General features: G+C 43.9%; 2 protein-coding genes across 4 annotated transcripts; one reads left to right on the forward strand and one right to left on the reverse strand.

The window, feature by feature from the left end:
- The first annotated feature begins 338 nt into the window (after positions 1 to 338).
- LOC5511166 (uncharacterized threonine-rich GPI-anchored glycoprotein PJ4664.02) lies at positions 339 to 22,954 on the forward strand. Of its 3 annotated transcripts, XM_032380446.2 has the most exons (15): positions 341 to 738; positions 1,115 to 1,380; positions 1,649 to 1,742; positions 2,225 to 2,343; positions 3,240 to 3,328; positions 6,352 to 6,500; positions 10,097 to 10,225; positions 15,188 to 15,317; positions 15,448 to 15,701; positions 15,999 to 19,609; positions 19,687 to 19,776; positions 20,091 to 20,194; positions 20,613 to 20,684; positions 21,023 to 21,095; positions 21,411 to 22,954. In XM_032380446.2, exons 2-15 carry the CDS (start codon positions 1,135 to 1,137, stop codon positions 21,513 to 21,515), a joined length of 5,265 nt encoding a protein of 1,754 aa, XP_032236337.2. In that variant the 5' UTR covers positions 341 to 738; positions 1,115 to 1,134; the 3' UTR covers positions 21,516 to 22,954. The 3 variants fall into 3 exon arrangements, with proteins under 3 accessions (XP_032236336.2, XP_032236337.2, XP_001631617.3); XM_032380445.2 differs by having other exon boundaries at positions 339 to 738; positions 15,448 to 19,609; positions 21,463 to 22,954; XM_001631567.3 differs by having other exon boundaries at positions 15,448 to 19,609.
- On the reverse strand, positions 4,406 to 5,946 carry LOC5511175. The gene has a single exon (XM_001631538.3). The coding sequence runs from the start codon at positions 5,660 to 5,662 to the stop codon at positions 4,718 to 4,720; it is 945 nt and encodes a 314-aa protein (XP_001631588.2). The 5' UTR covers positions 5,663 to 5,946; the 3' UTR covers positions 4,406 to 4,717.
- Positions 22,955 to 23,348: the final 394 nt, after the last annotated feature.

Here is a 23,348-nt window from a genome sequence, read left to right on the forward strand (position 1 = left end):
AGAATAGAAGAGGACTTTTAAAAACGTGAGAGGGGGGCTGCGAGCTGGCTCTCCTGAGTGTTTTCGTTGTTTCGGGGCGCAAAAAAAAAGATCTCGCTACGAATAATCCATCCTCGGGGACCCTGGGCGTCGCGGAGATCGGGCACACAGGGAGTGCGGCGCGAGAAATGAACAGGCTGAAAGCTTTCGGCCTGTTTCTTTCTCGCGCCGCGCTGTGTGCCCGATCTCCGCGATGCCCTGGGTCCCCGAGGAAGCGAATAATCCCGAAACCCCCATAATAGGAATCTGGAGAGCCGGCTAGTAGGCCAAGGGGGAGGGTAAACAGGTTCTTAAACGGTATTTAAAATTGTGACAATTAGCGTTACTTCAAAACGTAGGTCGTATGGCCGCAATTCAAAGCAAGCACATTTTCATAACCGTGCGCACGCTCTTTGGTGCATTTTGGCACGTTTTTTCAAGACTGTGTGTGTGACATGATGACGCTGTGCGCGTGACGCTGTCACGGCATCCTTCGCACGTGCCCCCAGAAAGTGAGTTTGTCGGTTTGTTGCTCGCTGTTTCTCTCATCATGTTATGCTGTTGTGAGTTGTTGGTCGATCCACTTTTCCCCGTTTTTTCGATGACAGCGCTTTAGAGTTTTATTTGAAAAATTCCTAAACTCTTCACAGCTTTTGTCGCGCTGATTAACTTGGAATTTCAGGTTATCCTTGGAGACATCCGACGAAGTTGTTTTTGAAAGTGAGTGAGAATTGTTTTTATCTCTAGACAAAGTTCGCCAAACTTGGAAAGCTTAAACTTCAAAAGGCATTGAAGGCCCTAAAATCATAACTTCAGTTGCTTCAAGTTAAACAACTGTGCGGGATAATTACAACGAATATAAGTAAACAACAATTGTTTTTAACAGCTTGAAATATCGGTGTTATTTTGCTTGTTTTGATTACTTAAAATTATTTATTTAGAGATTCCCTGGCATGTGGTACCTCATAAGATTGATTTTAAAATTAAATTTGTTTATTGTAATAGTAAATTTATTTAATGTTAGTAAATTTTGGGAAAAGCTTTGGTGAACCCAATATCCTGTCTAGATTTTCTGACTCTCTGCTTTGTTCTCCAGTCAGGGTTCCAGTTTAAATTATGATTAGTTCTGAAGGGGCCGTTATGTCAAGGAATGATATGGTGACGCTTGAGAGCATAATACAGAAAGGCAGCGTGGGAACGGATCATAAGCAGCTTCAGAGTGCTATACTGCAACTGATGAAAAATAACAGCAGTGCAGATGAGGACACCTCAGTCAATCGCAGCACAGATGAACAGGGTGTTGAATCGGCAAAGACAAGACACGTAGAATCAAGTCTTGAACATGCCAGTGGTGATGTGAGGGTAAGTCATTAGCCTATAGGCCAGGGAGTGTTTTATGGCTTTATGACGACCCACCAAAAAACACCTTGTTTTTTATGAACTTTATAGTGCACTCCTGTTTACAATCTTGTTTATGACCCTGTCTAGCTTGAATTTTGTTGTTGTTGTTTTTTTTGAGACAAAGATTAACCAGTGTGATAAGTCATTCATCAATTTGCTTACTTTTCTACCATCTTTCCTAGTTAAACCAGTTTACAGTTTAGTTTTTAAAACTATTCCTTGATAATAGGTACATAATCCTAACCAAATGGTGTATCGACGCAGTCATTCCTACCCTGAGTTGTCACATTTTCTCACTGCTTCAGAGTCGGATGTAAATGATGGTAAGAATGTCATGACACTTTTAAACAGTGAATTCCCAAACTATGACAAAAGCAAAGCTAAGAACATTTTGCATATTAGGGACCTTAGATCGAATATACTACAGTTCCACTTCCAGGTTTGCCATTTAAAACACCATAACAAAAAAACTCTATTTTTAATACAGATGCCCCCACCATTCTGTTGCCCCACCCCTCGTTTTGGTGCCCCTACCCCAATCTAAGAGCAATTCTAGATCGGCCCCCACAAACCCTGCATGAATATGCAATCAAAAATGCAACTGATCATAGGATGTAACGTTTAATTACTGCAATAAAAATATTATTAAATATATATTGTACCCAAGGTTGAGCTTATGTGAATCAGAATTTGGCATGATCAGGCAATTAATCCTGATACCTCTCAAAAGGGGAAAGTAGTTTTGGGAAGTATTAGCTATGAATATTTACTAGCATGTTAATAAGATATTGGTGTACCATTTCAGATGATGTCTTTCTTCCTTCCCACATCAAAACAAGAACAATGTCAACAAGGGAGCTGAACCGCTGGAGACTGACCCTGTTTTCAGTGTTTGTTGGTCGTCTTCCATATGATATTACAAAGGTATCTTCACCAGCAAAGCAGACCATTTTCAATATGTTATAAATGTTTAAAAACATTTTTCAATTGCTAAACCTCTTTCTGGCTTCCACCATTCAAACAAATGGAATTACATTTGGTACTTTTTGATTGGTTAGTGCCTTGCCTTGAGGTGTCTTAATTGGAAACCATTTCATTGTGGGACAATAAAAAAACACTTTTTGTCTATAAACAGTTGAACTCTAAGCTGTCAATGCCTTGTTAAAATAATATGCAACATTTTATTGAAAACTATGTTCATGGACAGTTTGTGGTCATTTTCTTTGAATTCCCTTACATGTTCCAAAGGCTCATAGGTCAATATTAGAATTTGACTGATATTTATTGTGTCCAGGCCGGAAAGCTATTGCAAAGTTCCTACCATGAGGCAATTAAGCAGTTGGAAATCGTCTGCAAGAGTTTTTTTGTTCTTGTCAGGAATTTTACCTCTTGTCTGTAATGATGAGCTATATGAATGCACAGCCAATAAGGTGCTGACCACATTTATTTTCACACCCTGCTCTGATTGTGAGGAATACATATCAGATGTCCATCTAAAAATGCAGCAACCAACCACGTTTTGGTCATTAGAATTTATTTCTGCATGTGCAACAAATATACCTATTTCAAAAATCGTTGTCAGTGCAAAGGGCAAATGGCGATTGACGAATGGCAGTTCTATGGCTGGAAGGACCCATTGACCCCAGAATATCTGTTCAAAATTCAGAAAAATATAAATAAAACATACAACTGTCCACTTCATATAATTTTAATTTTAATCAGCCACCTCTACCCTTGAGAATGTATATATTAAAATATATGAAAAATATACATTCTCAAGGGTGGTGGCTGAACTATTTTTTTCCTGACTTTTGTTTCAGAGGGAACTAGCCCAACTGTTTGATCAAATTGGACCTGTTCAAGATCTGCACATAGCTCCACGAGAAGGTTCAATGAGCTATACGTATGGGTGGGTGGTATATTTCTTATGGATAGGGAGGTTATATTAATAACTGGTTGGTAGACAAAAAGAACAAATGAGATATACATGTGGGTAGATGGTATAAACAATTAGGGAATTTAAGCTGATAAATTATTTCAATGGAAAACATTTTTCATGTGTTCACATCAATTTCAGGCAAAACACCTGGTCCTTAGGTTCTTGTTCCTCAACAGGACAGCGGAAATAATGTGGTTACACTTAAAAAAAAAATGCATATTGAGTATATAACTGATTTACTGTAAACATAATTTTACCAACCATTTAATCCACTGAGCTAAAATGTATGGAAATGTAGTGTATTGTGGGCTATAGCCCCCTAACTACCCTCCATCATTCCAGTGTCTCCAAATATTATGACAGTGTAGCCTGTAGTGTGACAGTTTGTGGCATGACAGTCTGTAGTGTGACAACTGTTTGTGACATGACAGTCTGTAGTGTGACAACTGTTTGTGACATGACAGTCTGTAGTGTGACAACTGTTTGTGACATGACAGTTGTAGTGTGACAGTTTGTTACATGGCAGTCTGTATTGTGACAGTTTGTGGCATGACAGTCTGTAGTGTGACAACTGTTTGTGACATGACAGTCTGTAGTGTGACAGTTTGTTACATGACAGTCTGTAGTGTGACAGTTTGTGGCATGACAGTCTGTATTGTGACAGTTTGTGACATGACAGTCTGTATTGTGACATGACAGTCTGTAGTGTGACAGTTTGTGACATGGCAGTCTGTATTGTGACAGTTTGTAACATGACAGTTGTAGTGTGACAACTGTTTGTGACATGACAGTTGTAGTGTGACAACTGTTTGTGACATGACAGTTGTAGTGACAGTTTGTGACATGGCAGTCTGTATTGTGACAGTTTGTTACATGACAGTCTGAAGTGGGACACTTTGTGACATGACATCTGTAATGTGACAGTATATGATATAACATGGCAGTGTTAATGATGTTAGTGTGAAGGTTTGTGATGTGACAACAGTAGAAATATTTACACACTTAAGTCAAAGTTAACTCGTTAAGTATTAATGATTTTGGGAACAATTTTTTTGTTTGTTCGTTTTTTCATTTATTATTTTTTCTACAATATACCACATAATTCAAACAATTTTAATATTAACTTAGACGTCTGAACCCAGTCGTATGAACCCAGTCTTCTCTCGACAAAAATTTATATTTAATTCAAATTTAAATTATATTTTTGAAAATTAAAAAAAACACATAAATTTAAAACCCCGGGAAAATTTCCGTGACAGGAAAAAATCATAAAGTTTCTGCAACAGAAAAAAACTCATAACGCGCGCGTTGAGAGGATTTCTTGAGTATTATTATAGAAAAATAGGGTGTTATCATAATTCAGAATAATTTCGCCTGCGCGTTTGTCTGTGGGAAGTTCTCGTTGCGCACCCGGCTAAAATCCTGTTCTTGGTCGTCAGAACGAAAGTTCCCTAATTTTGATTCCATTCCTAACCCAACTAATGTAGGCGGACTATTGTCTTTCATATATTTGCGTTCCTTTTTTGGTCGCCGTAAAAATTCGTCCATTGCTCGAATACAATGCCTCCAGGTTGTGGCCTTCTCTTCGCTTGGGATATTATAATGTTCGTAAACCGTCTGTTTGATAAATTGTAATTTGACAGGGTCGATTTGTTCTTTTCCGCGTGTGCCGGAGCAGTTCTTGTTAGAAAGTTCCTCGCCTTGGAAAATATACCGCAAGAGTTGAACAGAGAAGTTTCCTATAGAACAGCTTTTGCATTTTATCTGCATGACAGCCGAACGCGATGCAAACTGCGGTCGCTCGTCGTCTGAAGAGTCGGGGGAGGAGTTCGCATTTGTTATTGGTATTGGAACGGGCGCTGGGTGAACCGTGACAAGGGTCGGACTCGGGAGCGGATTTTGCGAGATCGGTGGGATAACAGGTACCGTTGTCACAGTACACGTAGGTAGTTGGGACTCCACGCGTGTGTGTGTTTGTTGTAGCCCAGATAGCTTGGTCTGCGCGGGGGTAATGGTGATTTGAGTAAGCGACGCTTGTTCCACTCGAGGCGGTTCGGGGACGTGTGGAAGAGCGGGTTGAACACTCGCTAAATGATGAACTTGCGAGGCTAAACTGACTGTGTTCTGTGTAGACGGTGCAGAAGTATTGTTCTGCGAGCTTGGCAGGGCTAGTAATATTTGCTCTACCCCTCGCATTATTTTGTTCTGGTTATGAAGGATTGTTGATTGATTCACCATAATCGCACGCTGATTCTCCAAGATGGCGGCGAATCGTTCGGGGGAAAAGCTATCTGGGTGATCCATACTGCAAACTTCCGCGTTCCGACTTGAACCAAACTCTCGAGTTTCACGTTATAACGCCTTATCAACCCTTCGAAGATTGTTTTCTGAATTTTTTTGTGGCGTATTCGTGTCAGATTCAATAGTATAGCAAGCTGTTTCGAGGCAGGTTCGCGAGCGTCCCTTCGTGTTGGCTGCGTGGCAGATGCTAAGCGGCCACGCCACGTAGACTCACGCAGATGTCACGCGCTTATTACGTGACGCTCTCGCACCGGAAGTGCGCATTGGCAGGTGATTCACAAGGGAATTTAGAACCCTCCCTTGTATGCAGTTATTGCGTTACTTGCACATGGAAAATAGAAAATGCATGGTGTTTTTTTCTTTTTTTTTTCTTGATTACAAGCAAGAAACAAATACCGTTTTTAGCAACAAAATATTTATTTCAGTACTACTGAAATAAATCAGGAGTTTTAATCCAGTTCAATACATCAACATTTGACAATAAAAAAAATCTATTTGCAGTCATTTACTTTTGGAGACAAAATTACAAAATTTGCAATATTTGGTTATATTTGGTTTGCAAAAGCAAATGATAAGATATTTCTTTAGCAACATATTGATAAAATAGTTCATTGCAAAGTGTTGCATAGTTTATGAGCAGGGTGTTAGGGGATGTAGGATGTTGTATAAGAATTGCCTCTATTTTATCCCAGGTTTGTACGCTTTTTGACACTAGAGGAGGCAAATGAGGCTGTGACACAACTACATGGCAGAGTTCTTGGTAACAGACACATTACTGTGGAACTATCCCAAGAGACTCGAAGAGTGCATGGTACATCTGCTGACGAGCTGCCAAATAATAGTAAGGATACAGACGACATGATGAAAATACTAATATATAGATTTAGGCACTGCCTAAAAGCGGAGCCAGCATTGAACACTTTTTGTGTTGACTGATCGAGGTGTTTTGGGGGGATCTAGGATCCTGCTCTTTCCTGAGATATATTTATTGTACGAACCAAATGGATCCAGGCCTTTTTCAATAATTTAAATTATGCAGTACATCAAAGTTAACAAACACAATTCCTGGTGTAAATATGGCTGTCAAAGTTGTCAAGAGTCTAATGGTAAATTCTTATGTCCCATTAAAGAAGTTCTATTATGAATATTTTTTTTAATCAAAACAATACTCCGACAAATTTTACCTTGTGCAGAATATGTCATGGATGTAACAGCATTCCAAAGATTCGGAATAATATATTTAGACTGTTTAGATGCCATACTGTAATTTTTATGTATTGATTTAGTGGCGATGCTCTCTTTCATTGGACCGAATATTCAGAAAAAATGTCTGGGAATTAAAATCCAAAATATATCTCCTTTCATGCATTACACATTGGTGAAACTACCCTTTACCATATATTGGCCTTGTTATTGGTGGCCTACTCCAAAATGAATGCAATAAAGAAAAAAACAGATTGATTTGGGAAGCAAATCCTAAAAAAAACATCTAAGGCATCTCTGACAGTGCTAAAATGCTAACTTCTTATTTCAAACCAAACCCTTTCATTGATCTATGTTTGGGGTAGAGAGGAAGCAAAGAATATCAATTGACTAAAAATAGTTGATGGGAGAGGAGATATAAAGGAAATTGCCTCAACTTAAAGGTTTGGTGAAAAAAATATAACAGTAATGAAAATAATTTGATTGAGCATTTCTTGACATTTACCCTTTCCCATTATCTTAATCCTTTCACCACAACAGGCCTCTAAAGAGGCCATGTCTATGCTATCCAAGGTATGTGAACAGAATTCTATTATTGAAAAACAACATGGTTGTTGCTAGTGTTATAAAGTATCTTGCCCTAAAAAACCCTTCCCCTTAATAAAAGTACCATTAATGTACATTTGTAAAGCTACATTCAGACAAGCATTGTCCTTGCGAAGAACAAGTAATGGACGAAACAGGATATAATAGAATAGAGTATAGAATAAGAATATAGTCGGACACAATTTTAGATAAGATGCAATACTGAAGTTTTAATGTACCATTTTAAGTGGTGATTTTCCTTCCCCATGGGAATTCATATCTACAAACATAGAAACCCTGGATCCAACCATTCCAATGAAATAAACCTAAACCTCTAAAAATAAATGTTATGGGAAAGAACCTTGGAAAGGAAATCCTAAAAAGAAGATATAAGTGAAAGTAATAAACTAAAATTTCTAATTTAAAAATCAAATCTGTTCATTAATTTATTTTTGGTGTAGACGGGAAATAGCAAAGAGCATCAATTGCATAAAAATAATCAACAGGGAAAAGGAAGAAATATGACTCTTCTTTAAATGTTTAAAAAGAAGATATAATACAATAATGTGATAATTATATTCAGTACTTTTCTAAAATATTCCCTTTCCCAATATCTTTAGGTGGATAGAAAACTGTTTTCTTTACAGATTTATTACCTAAAAAGCAAAAGTTTGTTTTTAGTTTACTATAATATAAGTATCTTGTTTTAAAAAATCACATAGTCATCACATAGTAATGCCCTAGTTTTTATGGTCCTGGGGAAGTCAGGGGTTTATGTGGGATTTTAGATTACTTATTAACCAGAATATATCAAGAGGGGTTGTGGTATTGACTGTTTTGACTCTTAACTTGGAAACAGGCTTTTATTAGAGTCTAATCCCCCACCCTTTCCTGGGACCATGTGTGTGGGGTATCAAATGACTAGTGAATAAGAACTCCCTACTGTTATCTTTCAAGACGTGGTTTTCAATTCTCATGTCTTCCAGTCTTTAGCATTCATCTTGGCCCTCAGGTAGTCCCTGGTTCATAAAAGAGTGACATTTCTTTCAAAACAATCTTTTCATCAAGACATTTATAATCTAACTAATTTCCACAACTATTTGAAAAAAAAAAATGAGATGCAAGATGCAGACAATAACAACAATACATATTGGCAATAGGGGTTGAATTTTTTTTTTTTATCCTCGGTAAGGAAAATTTCTCTTGTAAGTTGAAAAAGTTGCTGTATCTTCTAAGGATATGTATCTTCTTAGGATTAAGAGCACAGGATATAAAGACAAACGGTCTTCTGTAGCAGTATATGACAAATGCAACACGATATTGGTTAGCCTTTATAAATATTTCAATCAACACAATCAAGAACAAAGATAGAACAAAGAATGTCAAAACAAAAGGTGTTATGCTCAAATAATTTGATTACTAAGTTAAGTACACGCATTCTTAAAGCAAACAAAAAGGACAACAAAAAGCCCAATAACTGTCATATCTTTAAGACAATAACTTACAAATCGTCGTCCGAAACTCACCTTGCATTGTTTTTGTCGCTTTCTTGTGGTTGTGTTCGCTTTTAAATTTACGAGCTAAAACCAGACATATCCTTACATAAATCTTGGCGTGAATGAATGTGAGTAGATCTCCTCTAGTTGACTTTATCCTTAAGTCACAAAATTTGAGGCAAAAAGAAATAATCATCGCATGACAAGAACTTTTTCCCTTGCTCCGTGCGACAGTGCTGAAAAACGCAAGACTAGTTCCAGTACCGCGCGGTTAAACCAGCCTTTTTGTTTTGAAATGGCGGCGTTTTACCGGCGAACTGTCACATTTTGGCGAATGCTAGGAAAACTAGATCAAACCTAAGGCTAAAATTTTCTATATGACTACCTCATTATCAAACAAATCTGTCATCTTTTGTACAGTATGGTTTTAAGTATGGCTGTACAGTAAGTCAAAACAGCGACCGAAGTCAACCTTTCGTACCTTTACTCGAACGATTCAATACTGAGATTTTGTTTGTTTTCGCCAGAACACGCGCATGTGCATATTCAGAACTGTCGCTCCCAGCTTGTATTTAGCCGCCATTACGGGGCCGAGTGGGGCCTGGGAGTTGCGCGGCTGACTCTGGCGAGTGACACCACAGGGTACCCGCGCAGTGACCACAAAACCAAGTCTCATAGTTATACCATATTTCTATACGTATGGAGCTCCGCGCTGGCTCCGCTATAAATGCTTGTTTTAGTTAGTGTTTTGGGCTATTATTTAAAGGGGCAGCATCATGGTACTGCAAATGTCTGGAGTCAGTGTTTATTGTAGGCTTTTAATTGTCTACAAGCAATTGAAATTTAAGCTGTCAATGCCTTGTTAAAATAATATGCAATTTTTTTATTTAAAACTATGTTTATTGACAGTTTGTGGTTATTTCCTTTGAATTTAAGTCTCCCACATGAACCAAAGGCTCATAAGTCAATATTAGAATTTGACTAAAATTCATTGTGTCCGGGCCCTCGAGCTATTGCAAAGCTATTACCATGACAACACCCCTTTATTCTTTTTATTAAAAAGAAGGGACTTAAACATCTAACAATAAGAAATAAACATGAACAACTATTACATATTCAATTCATACACTTGTTTGTCTTGTGTGTCTGGTAGGACGAGATAAACTTATAAGAAGGGAGTACCCCTCAGTACGTCATTTAGATGGAAACAGTGAAGAAGCTGCCATCCAGCAGAAATTACTCCACTCCACTGCACAGCTGAAGGCATGCTATGAACAACAAGGTATGTTGCTAAGGGAGACATGAGGGTGTCTGTAGGCGTGTTTTGGTCAGAGCCAGGGAAGGGAAGGAGTTTGGCTGCTAGGGTAGATGGGTAGGTGTGTTTGGGACGGGGAAGGAGTGATGGGATGGGGTAGGAGTGATGTGATGGGGTAGGAGTGATGGGATGGGGTAGGAGTGATGGGATGGGGTAGGAGTGATGGGATGGGGTAGGAGTGATGTGATGGGGTAGGAGTGATGGGATGGGGTAGGAGTGATGGGATGGGGAAGGAGTGATGGGATGGGGTAGGAGTGATGTGATGGGGTAGGAGTGATGGGATGGGGTAGGAGTGATGGGATGGGGAAGGAGTGATGGGATGGGGTAGGAGTGATGGGATGGGGTTGGAGTGATGGGGATGGGGTAGGAGTGATGGGATGGGGTAGGAGTGATGGGGTAGGAGTGATGGGATGGGATGAGGTAGGAGTTATGGGATGGGGTAGGAGTGATGGGATGGGGTGGCAGTGATGGGATGGGGTAGGAGTGATGGGATGGGGTAGGAGTGATGGGATGGGATGGGGTAGGAATTATGGGATGGCGTAGGAGTGATGGGATGGGGTGGCAGTGATGGGATGGGGTAGGAGTGATGGGATGGGGTAGGAGTGATGGGATGGGGTAGGAGTGATGGGATGAGGTGGGAGTGATGGGATGGGGTAGGAGTGACGTGATGGGGTAGGAGTGATGGGATGGGGTAGGGGTGATGGGGCGGGGTAGGAGTGATGGGGTGGGGTAGGAGTGATGGGGCGGGGTAGGAGTGACGTGATGGGGTAGGAGTGATGGGGCGGGGTAGGAGTGATGGGAATGGGGTAGGAGTGATGGGGCAGGGTAGGAGTGATGGGATGGGGTAGAAGTGACGTGATGGGGTAGGAGTGATGGGGCGGGGTAGGAGTGATGGAAATGGGCAAGGAGTGATGGGGCAGGGTAGGAGTGATGGAGTGGGGTAGAAGTGATGGGATGGGGTAGAAGTGATGGGATGGAGTAGGAGTGATGGGATGGGGTAGGAGTGATGGGATGGGGTAGGAGTGATGGGATGGGGTAGGAGTGATGGGGTGGGGTAGGAGTGATGGGATGGGGTAGGAGTGATGGGATGGGGTAGGAGTGATGGGATGGGGTAGAAGTGATGGGATGGGGTAGGAGTGATGGGATGGGGTAGGAGTGATGGGATGGGTAGGAGTGATGGGATGGGGTAGGAGTGATGGGATGGGGTAGAAGTGATGGGATGGGGTAGAAGTGATGGGATGGGGTAGGAGTGATGGGATGGGGTAGGAGTGATGGGATGGGGTAGAAGTGATGGGATGGGGTAGAAGTGATGGGATGGGGTAGGAGTGATGGGATGGGGTAGGAGTGATGGGATGAGGTGGGAGTGATGGGATGGGGTAGGAGTGACGTGATGGGGTAGAAGTGATGGGATGGGGTAGGAGTGATGGGATGGGGTAGGAGTGATGGGATGGGTAGGAGTGATGGGATGGGGTAGGAGTGATGGGATGGGGTAGAAGTGATGGGATGGGGTAGAAGTGATGGGATGGGGTAGGAGTGATGGGATGGGGTAGGAGTGATGGGATGGGGTAGAAGTGATGGGATGGGGTAGAAGTGATGGGATGGGGTAGGGGTGATGGGATGGGATGGGGTAGGAGTGATGGGATGGGGTAGGAGTGATGGGATGGGGTAGAAGTGATGGGATGGGGTAGAAGTGATGGGATGGGGTAGGAGTGATGTGATGGGGTAGGAGTGATGGGATGGGGTAGGAGTGATGGGATGGGGTAGAAGTGATGGGATGGGGTAGGAGTGATGGGATGGGGTAGGAGTGATGGGATGGGGTAGGAGTGATGGGATGGGGTAGGAGTGATGGGATGGGGTAGGAGTGATGGGATGGGGTAGGAGTGATGGGATGGGGTAGGAGTGATGGGATGGGGTAGGAGTGATGGGGTAGGAGTGATGGGATGGGATGGGGTAGGAGTTATGGGATGGGGTAGGAGTGATGGGATGGGGTGGCAGTGATGGGATGGGGTAGGAGTGATGGGATGGGGTAGGAGTGATGGGATGGGATGGGGTAGGAGTTATGGGATGGGGTAGGAGTGATGGGATGGGGTGGCAGTGATGGGATGGGGTAGGAGTGATGGGATGGGGTAGGAGTGATGGGATGGGATGGGGTAGGAGTTATGGGATGGGGTAGGAGTGATGGGATGGGGTGGCAGTGATGGGATGGGGTAGGAGTGATGGGATGGGGTAGGAGTGATGGGATGGGGTAGGAGTGATGGGATGGGGTAGGAGTGATGGGATGGGGTAGGAGTGACGTGATGGGGTAGGAGTGATGGGATGGGGTAGGGGTGATGGGGCGGGGTAGGAGTGATGGGATGGGGTAGAAGTGACGTGATGGGGTAGGAGTGATGGGGCGGGGTAGGAGTGATGGAAATGGGCAAGGAGTGATGGGGCAGGGTAGGAGTGATGGAGTGGGGTAGAAGTGATGGGGCAGGGTAGGAGTGATGGGATGGGGTAGAAGTGACGTGATGGGGTAGGAGTGATGGGGCGGGGTAGGAGTGATGGAAATGGGCAAGGAGTGATGGGGCAGGGTAGGAGTGATGGAGTGGGGTAGAAGTGATGGGATGGGGTAGAAGTGATGGGATGGAGTAGGAGTGATGGGATGGGGTAGGAGTGATGGGATGGGGTAGGAGTGATGGGATGGGGTAGAAGTGATGGGATGGGGTAGAAGTGATGGGATGGGGTAGGAGTGATGGGATGGGGTAGGAGTGATGGAAATGGGCAAGGAGTGATGGGGCAGGGTAGGAGTGATGGAGTGGGGTAGAAGTGATGGGATGGGGTAGAAGTGATGGGATGGAGTAGGAGTGATGGGATGGGGTAGGAGTGATGGGATGGGGTAGGAGTGATGGGATGGGGTAGGAGTGATGGGGTGGGGTAGGAGTGATGGGATGGGGTAGAAGTGATGGGATGGGGTAGGAGTGATGGGATGGGGTAGGAGTGATGGGATGGGGTAGAAGTGATGGGATGGGGTAGAAGTGATGGGATGGGGTAGAAGTGATGGGATGGGGTAGGGGTGATGGGATGGGATGGGGTAGGAGTGATGGGATGGGGTAGGAGTGATGGGATGGGGTAGAAGTGATGGGATGGGGTAGAAGTGATGGGATGGGGTAGGAGTGATGTGATGGGGTAGGAGTGATGGGATGGGGTAGGAGTGATGGGATGGGGTAGAAGTGATGGGATGGGGTAGAAGTGATGGGATGGGGTAGGAGTGATGGGATGGGGTAGGAGTGATGGGATGGGGTAGGAGTGATGGGATGGGGTAGGAGTGATGGGATGGGGTAGGAGTGATGGGATGGGGTAGGAGTGATGGGATGGGGTAGGAGTGATGGGATGGGGTAGGAGTGATGGGATGGGGTAGGAGTGATGGGATGGGATAGGAGTGATGGGATGGGATAGGAGTGATGTGATGGGATAGGAGTGATGGGGCGGGGTAGGAGTGATGGGGCGGGGTAGGAGTGATGGGGCGGGTAGGAGTGATGGGATGGGGTAGAAGTGATGGGATGGGGTAGGAGTGATGGGATGGGGTAGGAGTGATGGGATGGGGTAGGAGTGATGGGATGGGGTAGGAGTGATGGGATGGGAAAGGGGTGATCGGGCGGGGTTGTTGTAATGGGATGGTGTAGGAGTGATGGGATGGGGTAGGAGTGATGGGATGGGGTAGGAGTGATGGGATGGGTAGGAGTGATGGGATGGGGTAGGAGTGATGGGATGGGGTAGGAGTGATGGGATGGGGTAGGAGTGATGGGATGGGGTAGGAGTGATGGGATGGGGTAGGAGTGATGGGATGGGGTAGGAGTGATGGGATGAGGTAGGAGTGATGGGATGGGGTAGGAGTGACGGGATGGGGTAGGAGTGATGGAGTGGGGTAGGAGTTATGGAGTTGGGTAGGAGTGATGGGATGGGGTAGGAGTGATGGGATGGGGTAGGAGTGATGGGATGGGGTAGGAGTTATGGGATGGGGTAGGAGTGATGGAGTGGGGTAGGAGTGATGGGATGGGGTAGAAGTGATGGGATGGGGTAGGAGTGATGGGATGGGGTAGGAGTGATGGGATGGGGTAGGAGTGATCGGGCGGGGTAGGAGTGATGGGATGGGGTAGGAGTGATGGGGCGGGGTAGGAGTGATGGGATGGGGTAGGAGTGATGGGTTGGGGAAGGAGTGATGGGATGGGGTAGGAGTGATCGGGCGGGGTAGGACTGATGGGATGGGGTAGGAGTGATGGGAGTGGGGTGGGAGTGATGGAGTGGGGTAGTAGTGATGGGATGGGGTAGGAGTGATGGAGTTGGGTAGGGGTGATGGAGTGGGGTAGAAGTGATGGGATGGGGTGGGAGTGATGAGATGGGGTGGGAGTGATGGGATGGGGTAGGAGTTACGGGATGGGGTAGGAGTGATGGAGTTGGGTAGGAGTGATTGGATGGGGTAGGAGTGATGGGATGGGGTTGGAGTGATGGGATGGGGTTGGAGTGATGGGATGGGGTTGGAGTGATGGAGTGGGGTAGGAGTGATGGAGTGGGGTAGGAGTGATGGAGTGGGGTAGGAGTGATGGAGTTGGGTAGAAGTGATGGGATGGGGTAGGAGTGATGGGATGGGGTTGGAGTGATGGGATGGGGTTGGAGTGATGGGATGGGGTTGGAGTGATGGGGATGGGGGTAGAAGTGATTGGATGGGGAAGTAGTGTTTCGTGTGGGGGGAAGGGTGGGGTAGGAGTGAGATTGGCTGGCTATATGAGATTTGTTGGTGTAGTGGTGAAGGAGTAAGAGTAAGAGAGTAATTTTTGTCAAGAAGTGCATAAAACAATGTTGACATTTAAATTATAAATCGATCAATTATTCTCGAAATTTGTACTCTATTGCATATTACTTTGTGATTCTTCTTTTTTTTTTTTTTTTCAGACTCTAATGGAACAGCCTTGTTGAGCAAATTAGAAAACATTTTGAAAAAGGTCCGTTGTGTTCCCGGAGAAACCCTTGGTACCCCAGTTGCTGATGAAGGAAAATTTTGTGTTTTCCCCAGAATAACAAGGTTAGCTTTGGATGGTTGAAACCTTTACAATAAAAGTATCTTACCAAATATCAGCAAGGAAAAAAATCTTCCGACAATCCAAGGTATTCATCGTCTTGCTCATATAACTATTTTATGTGTTTCTTTATAGAGCTGGACACCTGAATGCACAACTGCAACCAACTGTACAAGCTGCCACCTTGCTGCATTCACACAATGGTCCATCAGTAAGCTTTTCACCTGTGCACACGAAGCCTGTAGTCACATCTACACCCTACTCTGGGTCTGATCTCAGCTCGCCAAATGAAAATAATGGACAGCAAATAACCTTGCCCCATTCTAACACTATATCAGGGGTCCCCTCGCATCATTCCTACCCTGGATCTGCAATGATTCCACCCCATGGTCACACTGCGTTGACAGTCACCTCACCCCACGTAGAGAATGGACCACAAGACACCTTACCCCATAGAAATAGTGGACCCCAAGTCACCCCACCCTATGGCCACACTGCGCCTGTACTCACCTTACCCCATGCAGATAACGGGCCACAAGCCACTCCATCCTATGGGCACTCTGGATCTGTACTCACCTTATCCCATGCAGATAACGGGCCAAAAGCCACTCCACCCTATGGGCACTCTGGATCTGTACTCACCTTACCCCATGCAGATAACGGGCCAAAAGCCACTCCACCCCATGGTCACACTGCGTTGACAGTCACCTCACCCCACGTAGAGAATGGACCACAAGACACCTTACCCCATAGAAATAGTGGACCCCAAGTCACCCCACCCTATGGGCACACTGCGCCTGTACTCACCTCACCCCATGCAGATAACGGACCACAAACCACTCCACCCGATGGGCACTCTGGATCTGTACTCACCTTACCCCATGCAGATAACGGACCACAAGTCTCCCCACTCCGTTCTAACACTGGATCGATGCTCCCCTCGGATTATGCTAACTCTCTGTCTGGACTGTCCTCGACCCAAAGCCACACTGCCCCGTCAGTCCTCTCACCCCATGCAGATAATGGACAGCAAATCACCCCACGCCATGAGCACACCAGGTCTCCACTCAACTCGCCACATGCAGACGCTGGACCACAAGTCACATCACCTCATGCTAACACTGTGCCAGTGGTCCCTTCCCATTGTACCTACTCTGGGTCTGGACTCACTTTGCACCACAAAGATAATGGACCGCAAGTCACTACGCCTGACGCAGACAAAGGGCCCAAAATCACCTTGCCCCATGGTTACACTGAGCCTGCACTCGCCCAGGATCATACATACTCTGGTTCCGGACTCTGCTCCCCTCATGCAGTTAATGGACCGCATGTCACCTTAACCCATGCTAACACTGTTCCAGTGGTCCCATCCCATCAAACCTACTCTGGTTCTGGACTCACCTCACCCAACGCAATTAATGGACCGCAAATCACCTCCCCCAATGATTACAATGAGTCGGTGGTCCACCAGCAACATGCAGCCAATGGGCGGGCAGTCACATCACTGCACCCTTACTCTGGACCAGGAGCGCCACTTCCCCATTCCGAAACAGCAGTAGCATCACTCAATAACCACAATAGGTCGACAGTCACACCCTACCATGAGCACAGCGGACCGGCAGTCACCTTGCCACAAAACTACACCACGACAGAGGCCACAAAACCCTATTCTTACACTGGGTCGGCGGTCACATTATCACATCATTACACTGAGACGACAGTCACATCACGGAATGCTCACATTGTGATGCCACCCACCTTAGCTGATGGCCATATTGGGCTTGCAGTTACAACTCCAACTGCACAAACTCGGTCGGCGATCACCTCGCCTCATGCTTACACTGTGTCATCAGTCACTGCGCCGGCAGCCACATCACCTAATGGCTTCAGTGGTCCTGAAGTCAACTCGCCGAATGCAAACACTGGACTAAAAAGTATATCACCCCATGCTGAGTTTGGCCCAGCCATCACCCCGACACATGCAGACAATTTGTTGACAATCAACTTGCCTAGTGCTAAATCTGGGCCGGAGATAACATCTCCACAAGCATCCTCTATTCTAACAGTCACTTCGACAATGCCCAGACTGCCAGTGCCAAGTGAGATGGTAGAGGCTAGAAGTTTACGGCTCGCCGCAACAGCGACCGGACCCTTGATGTCAGGTGTGTCAGCGAATAGTTCCCCTCAGAGTGATGTGCATGAAGAGAAGGTGAAGAATCTCTCGGAGGATAAACCAAGTGCAACATCACATAGGAACAGCCAGGGTGATAAGGTACCTGCAGGCTTCGGACGTGGCGGAAGAGTAAGCCCCCCTGTAGATATTTATCGACCAGTAAAACAGTTCGGCAGAGGCTCCTCCTTAAATGCTTTACTGCTCACACAAAGGCGTAAAAATCCCAACAACCCTATATATCCTGAGTCCAGCATAAATGGGTCAGCTACCCCCGCCTTGTGTTCCCCTTGCAACAAGCAAAGCGAAGAAAACACTAACTTGAACTTATGCCCAGCCTCGAACCCTAGAGGGAAAGGTACTGCTGTAAGACCGCCTTTACTCAATATACAGAACAGTGGCAAAACCAGCGATCTTCCAGGCTCAACCACCGTACCGAGTCCCGTTCTCAATGACAACAAGGCAGAGAGTGAGGCAAGGCAACCGAAATGTATGGGCCGTGGTATGAATAGGACCAATATTCTTCTAGAGAACTCACGACCTAGAATGGAAAGTTATACACTTCAGAGCACCTCAGAGCCTGGAAAAGCTGGAGCGCCAATGAATACCGTAAACCTGCAAAGTACGCCAAGTACTGGAGGTCAAAAGCTCCATGGGCACCCTAGGAGTATGAATGTTTCTCCGCAGCCATTACTCCCACAAGTACATTTGATGAACGCAACTTACCCATTAGGAACGCCAGCACTTAACAACTCACAGTTAGCACGCATTCGCCTTGGTTTAGCCATATTGAGCCAACAACAGATGATGCTCGGAGGGTATGGACAGAACACCGGCCAAAGCGTCGTGGAAAATGCTGCTATTGGAATCGAGACTTCACAAGACGGGGATTTAGGTGCGTCACCAGTGTTAGAGGCATCTGAGCTTGAAGCTTATTTAAAGAGTTTCTACGAAGATGCAATCAAGGCTGGATTTGTCAAATCTGAGAAGACAACTAAAGATTTAAGCTTTGGGAACTTGACGGGGGGGAAACCTGTGAGTGAAGGTGAAACCATGGTTACGCCAGTAAGCAAAGAGGACGGCCATTTTCAGGACACTCTTGCATCTCCAGTCCCCTCCAAGGAACTTGGGAATGCCGGCAACAGCCATGCTCTGCAATTGGAGGCTACCACAGTAAGAAAAACCACATATGCTGAGAACGGTGGCAATGTCAAAATGGATACAGCAAATGCTGAGAAAAGTGGCAATTTCAAAATGGATACAGCAAAGTCAGAGATCGGTGGCAATTTCAAAATGGATACAGCAAATGCAGAGAACGGTGTCGATGTTTTAAAAACTAGTGCGAGCATGGTTTTCAATAATGAACAGTTCTCTGCGACTTCACAAATTAAGGGCACAGAGAAGGATACAAGGAGAATCCATATTCCAAACAAGGTGGAGTCTCCAGAGAATGACTTAACAAATGCAGTGAATACCCATATATTAAACAATGCTGATGCTTCAATAAGAGACACAGCAGAAACAGTAACAGATACACCAATAAAAGATACAGCAATCGCTAAAAAGGGTAAAGCCCACGACTTTGTTGGCTCCCAGGACACTGTAAACTCAGACCTCTTATATATACTCCAGCCTGCAGCCGACCAAGCTAGAAACGTTGTAGATACAGGGGACTTAAATAGACTACATAATGTGGCTTCCCAAGCTATAGACTTGATAAACGCTGAGAATGTGGGCTTTACTAACGCTGTGGCTACTCTTAATAGGATCAAAGATAACACAGATGACTTCAATGGGCTTCAGACTATAGTTATCCAAGCTAGGGACTCAGAAAAGGTTGAATTAACCGACTCTTTAGCCTCACAAGCTGGTGAATTCGCAATCACAGAAAAAGTGCACATAAACTCCGTTGCTCCTTCAGCTAGGACCAGAGTAATAACAGAGGAATATAAGTTACCCAGCTCTATGGTTAACAAAGGTAGAGGCTCAGAAAGTACAGACAAAGAGAAAATGGCAGACCGTAGAGTTGCATTAGATTCTGCAGACGTCTTACCTGCTAAACCTATGAGCGCAGTCAAGCCTGTTTTCAATGTGGACAGCGATGACATCAGCCATTCCGTGGATAACGTAAGTCGTAACGGTCTCCAGAGTGTACGGTTTCTATTATGTTGTGCTTACACGATGTTTCCATTTCTTTTCAATAGTCCTCTAACAAGAAGCCAGGCATATATGATGAGATTTATCCTTCCATAAAGAAAAGGTCTTCACAAGATGAGTCGCTTGTCAAAATGAAGGTAAGTTGAAGTCAATGAAGAATAACACACAGTTCATATCTCGTCGCAAATTAAAAGGGAATACACTGATACGCAAGTTGACCAAAGAATTATGGGGTACTTAGGGGAATTGAGGAGTAGAACATCTAAATATCAGTACGTGTCTTACACATTCTATATAGGTTTTCGGGGTTATGCTGTCTTAGATAGGGTAAGGAGCTATGGCTTCCGACCGGACACCCAAATCAGATCTTAAGCCAAGTGCTCTCCCTCCTGCCATTCAGTAGAGTACTCTACTACTTGTAAAGAGACTAGCATATTTAACTTGTAATTAGACTGCTCTACGGAGCCTTCTGGAGGATAACCAGCGACTTGAAAGAACTTTACCCAAACGCCGCATTGAACCCGGAGCTGGTGGAATGTACCCCAACGAAGAGAAGTAAGTCGATGCAATATTTATATGCTTTAAATACCACGAATGGCAAGTTTTAGTGGTTTTCTTCCAGGAAATGTAAGTCCGATGTCATATATTTATGCTTTCATATACCATAAAAAAAAACAAGACTTAAGATTATAATTCCAGGGGATTTAAGTCCTTGTTGTAGCCCCCCCCCCCCCCCCTCCCCCCGTGTGCACGTTACATGGGATCCGCTGATGGTTGCGACACATGGAATCTTGATTGCAACCAAATAGTCTACCGAAAACTCCAAGTCGAGTTATTTCAAATAGGATGTGTACCATTAAAAGTTTCAGCATTGTAAGAGGCATAGGCATGCACGAGAGAGTAGATTTATTAGGCTTTAGCACATCAATACCCCGAGAAGTTTTTCTTAGAAAAACCTTGATTTCATTAAAAGGAGGAGACTAGAAGAAGCCATTCACAAGTGCCAAGTCGATTACCAGCGTGAAGTCGAAATTATCTTCACAAGGTAAGCCGAGCTTGCAAGGGCTTTCTTTCTCCAACTTCATATCTGCTCATCGTCTGTCAATACAATGTTACGTTCATTTTTCTCATCTCATACCTCTTTCACCTCTCTTATAAATGATATAATATAATTGTCAGAACGATTATTGGCCAGAGCCTTTAGAAGCATATTGTCGTACAGCCCTTGATCTTCCAGAATCTAATTTAATCTGATCAGATTTTCTGGCGGACATGGATTAAACGGAAATAGAATCGGACAATTCTGGGTACTTAAGCACTCACATCTATGTAATTTAAAGTGAAACGCAAACTGAAATAAATGTTCAATCTTGATATTCCTAGAAATGCAGAGTTTGACTTACTGTGTGAGCGAGAGAAGCTTGCGGCTGGCTACGATTCCACTGTTGTAAGCGAGGTAAGGTCACTGGAGAAAGAAGCATCTATTGTCATATTTAGACGTCACATGGAACTTATAATACCATGATACACTGCCCTCAAATACACGTTACATCAGGATTTTTTTGAAAAATTTGAATTTTTAAGTGACAGATGTATGATCCTTTTTAACTTGTCGCTAAAAGAACATTTTTTAATTAAAGATAATAATTATGTTTTTAAGAGGGTGAAGGGTGGTGGTTAGTATTTGCAACTAAGAAGTATCAAATCAAAATTAAAAAAAAAAAAAATACATCCTGAAACAATCTGTCAAAAAACTTTTGTTTATTATCAGATACAAACAGAACTGGAACTAAATCTGCTTAACAACGAGATTAAACTTGCAGCCATGGAAAACCATCTGTTGAATCTGCACCACCAGCTGTACCGCATGCAGTAGCGAGTAAGACTGTCGACGTATTTCACACAACTAATCAATAGCTGATGCACTACCCAGTGAAGGGGACCACGTGATTGTATCAGAAACCACTAGACTATCCAATGCTTTGAGTGGCTAAGTGGACCACGTGATTGTATCTAGACTACCTAGTGCTGATTGTGGCTCTAAATGACCCACGTGGTTGTAACAAAAACCGCAAAACTAACCAGTATTTTGAGTGGCTATTAATGGACCACGTGATTGTAACAAAAACCGCTAAATTAACCAGTGTGTTGAGTTGTTATAAATGGACCACGTGACTGTATCAAGAGCTACTAGCCTACTCAGTGCTATGAGTGGCTTTAAATAGACCACGTGATTTTATCAGGAGCTTCTAAGCCCACCAAGTGCAAATGGCGTCTATTGATTGACACGTGCCGGTAACAGGGGCTAGACTTCCATGTTTTAAGCCAAATGGTATCTTTAAATGGACCACGTGACTGTATCGGCCGCTACTCCAGATCCTAGTCGGAACTGCTAAGCTTAACATCGATTGTTATTTTGAAAGTAAAAGACCTTATTGTTATCGTGAGCAGCGCCAAACTTGTCAGACCTTTGCTTAAAGTATTCAATAAAGAGGGGGACCTGAGTAAGGACATTAGGACTACGAAATCAGAATGTGTAGTCCCAGAAAATATCCATACCCCCCCCCCCCCCCACCTCTCTGGAATTTCCAGCCCCCTGGAAAAAAAAATAAATACAGTTAGTGTTAAGGAAAAAGGGCATTTTACCCCCCCCCCCTCCCCTCTGGAAATTCCAGGGCGTTTGAACCCCCACCCCCCACCCCCCCCCCCCCGAAATTTCCAATCCTCCCCTTCATGTTGGGGTATGGATATTTTCTCTGGAACTACACATTATTACTCTATCTAAAGATTCTTCAGGACTACATTTTTCTCTTGTTAAACTGTTCTGATGTTCTCATACAAAATTAAAGATCCCTCAATTAAACCATAGTTGATTAAACGTTCCTTATATCGATATGACGTTGTTTTCTTAGTGCCCTTTGTTAGTGTGGCTTGGTTTTTAATGCCGAAGACACAATTCTTTATACACGGAGCGTTCAATTATATTGTTATTCATCTACTTAAACTCAACACTACTTGTGGCAGCGGTTATAAAAAGGACACAGTGCTTTCACAATATACGTCCATTATTTTTTTGTATGTTGGAACATGTCCCGTTATGAATCATTTTTGTTATACTCTGGAATACTGGAGAAAGTTATGTATACTGAAATATAAAAAAATATATTAAATTATGTTTCTGTTGAACCGCCGTTGCGGTATTATGGGTAAAATCGAAAATGTTAAAATTTGTTTATTGATACCTTGAAATGAGTTACGTCTGTAAAACCATACTTAAGGTGAATAAAAAGGTTTGAAGATACTGTTAAGAGAAAATATTTGTCGTTTTATTTATCGAGTACCTAGTCGATTGAAATACCAATGCATATTTCTATATTCACTAATTGGCCACTCTGGGTATCAATATATTGTGTGAACGCGAATTTATTCAAGGCCCTTCTGATTACATCAAGTTTTGTGGATAAAAGCATCGTTTAATGTGACTATTTTTCAAATAATCATTTTAATTGCTAACCCTAGTTTAGATGCAGTTAAATTTCCACACTGTGTCTTGGATTATTTTCCGATTTAACATGTTTCGATCACAGTGAACGCGACTTTATCTTTCCTTATTTAACTGCTAGCAGCATTGCGGTAAATGACCCTGTCGATGACAGGAGCGGCGGTTTTGCGTTTGTTGTGATTACTGCGGTCGATCCACCTGTACAAT

This window comes from Nematostella vectensis, chromosome 10 (assembly GCF_932526225.1).
Source record: "Nematostella vectensis chromosome 10, jaNemVect1.1, whole genome shotgun sequence".
NCBI classification, from domain to species: Eukaryota; Metazoa; Cnidaria; class Anthozoa; order Actiniaria; family Edwardsiidae; genus Nematostella; species Nematostella vectensis.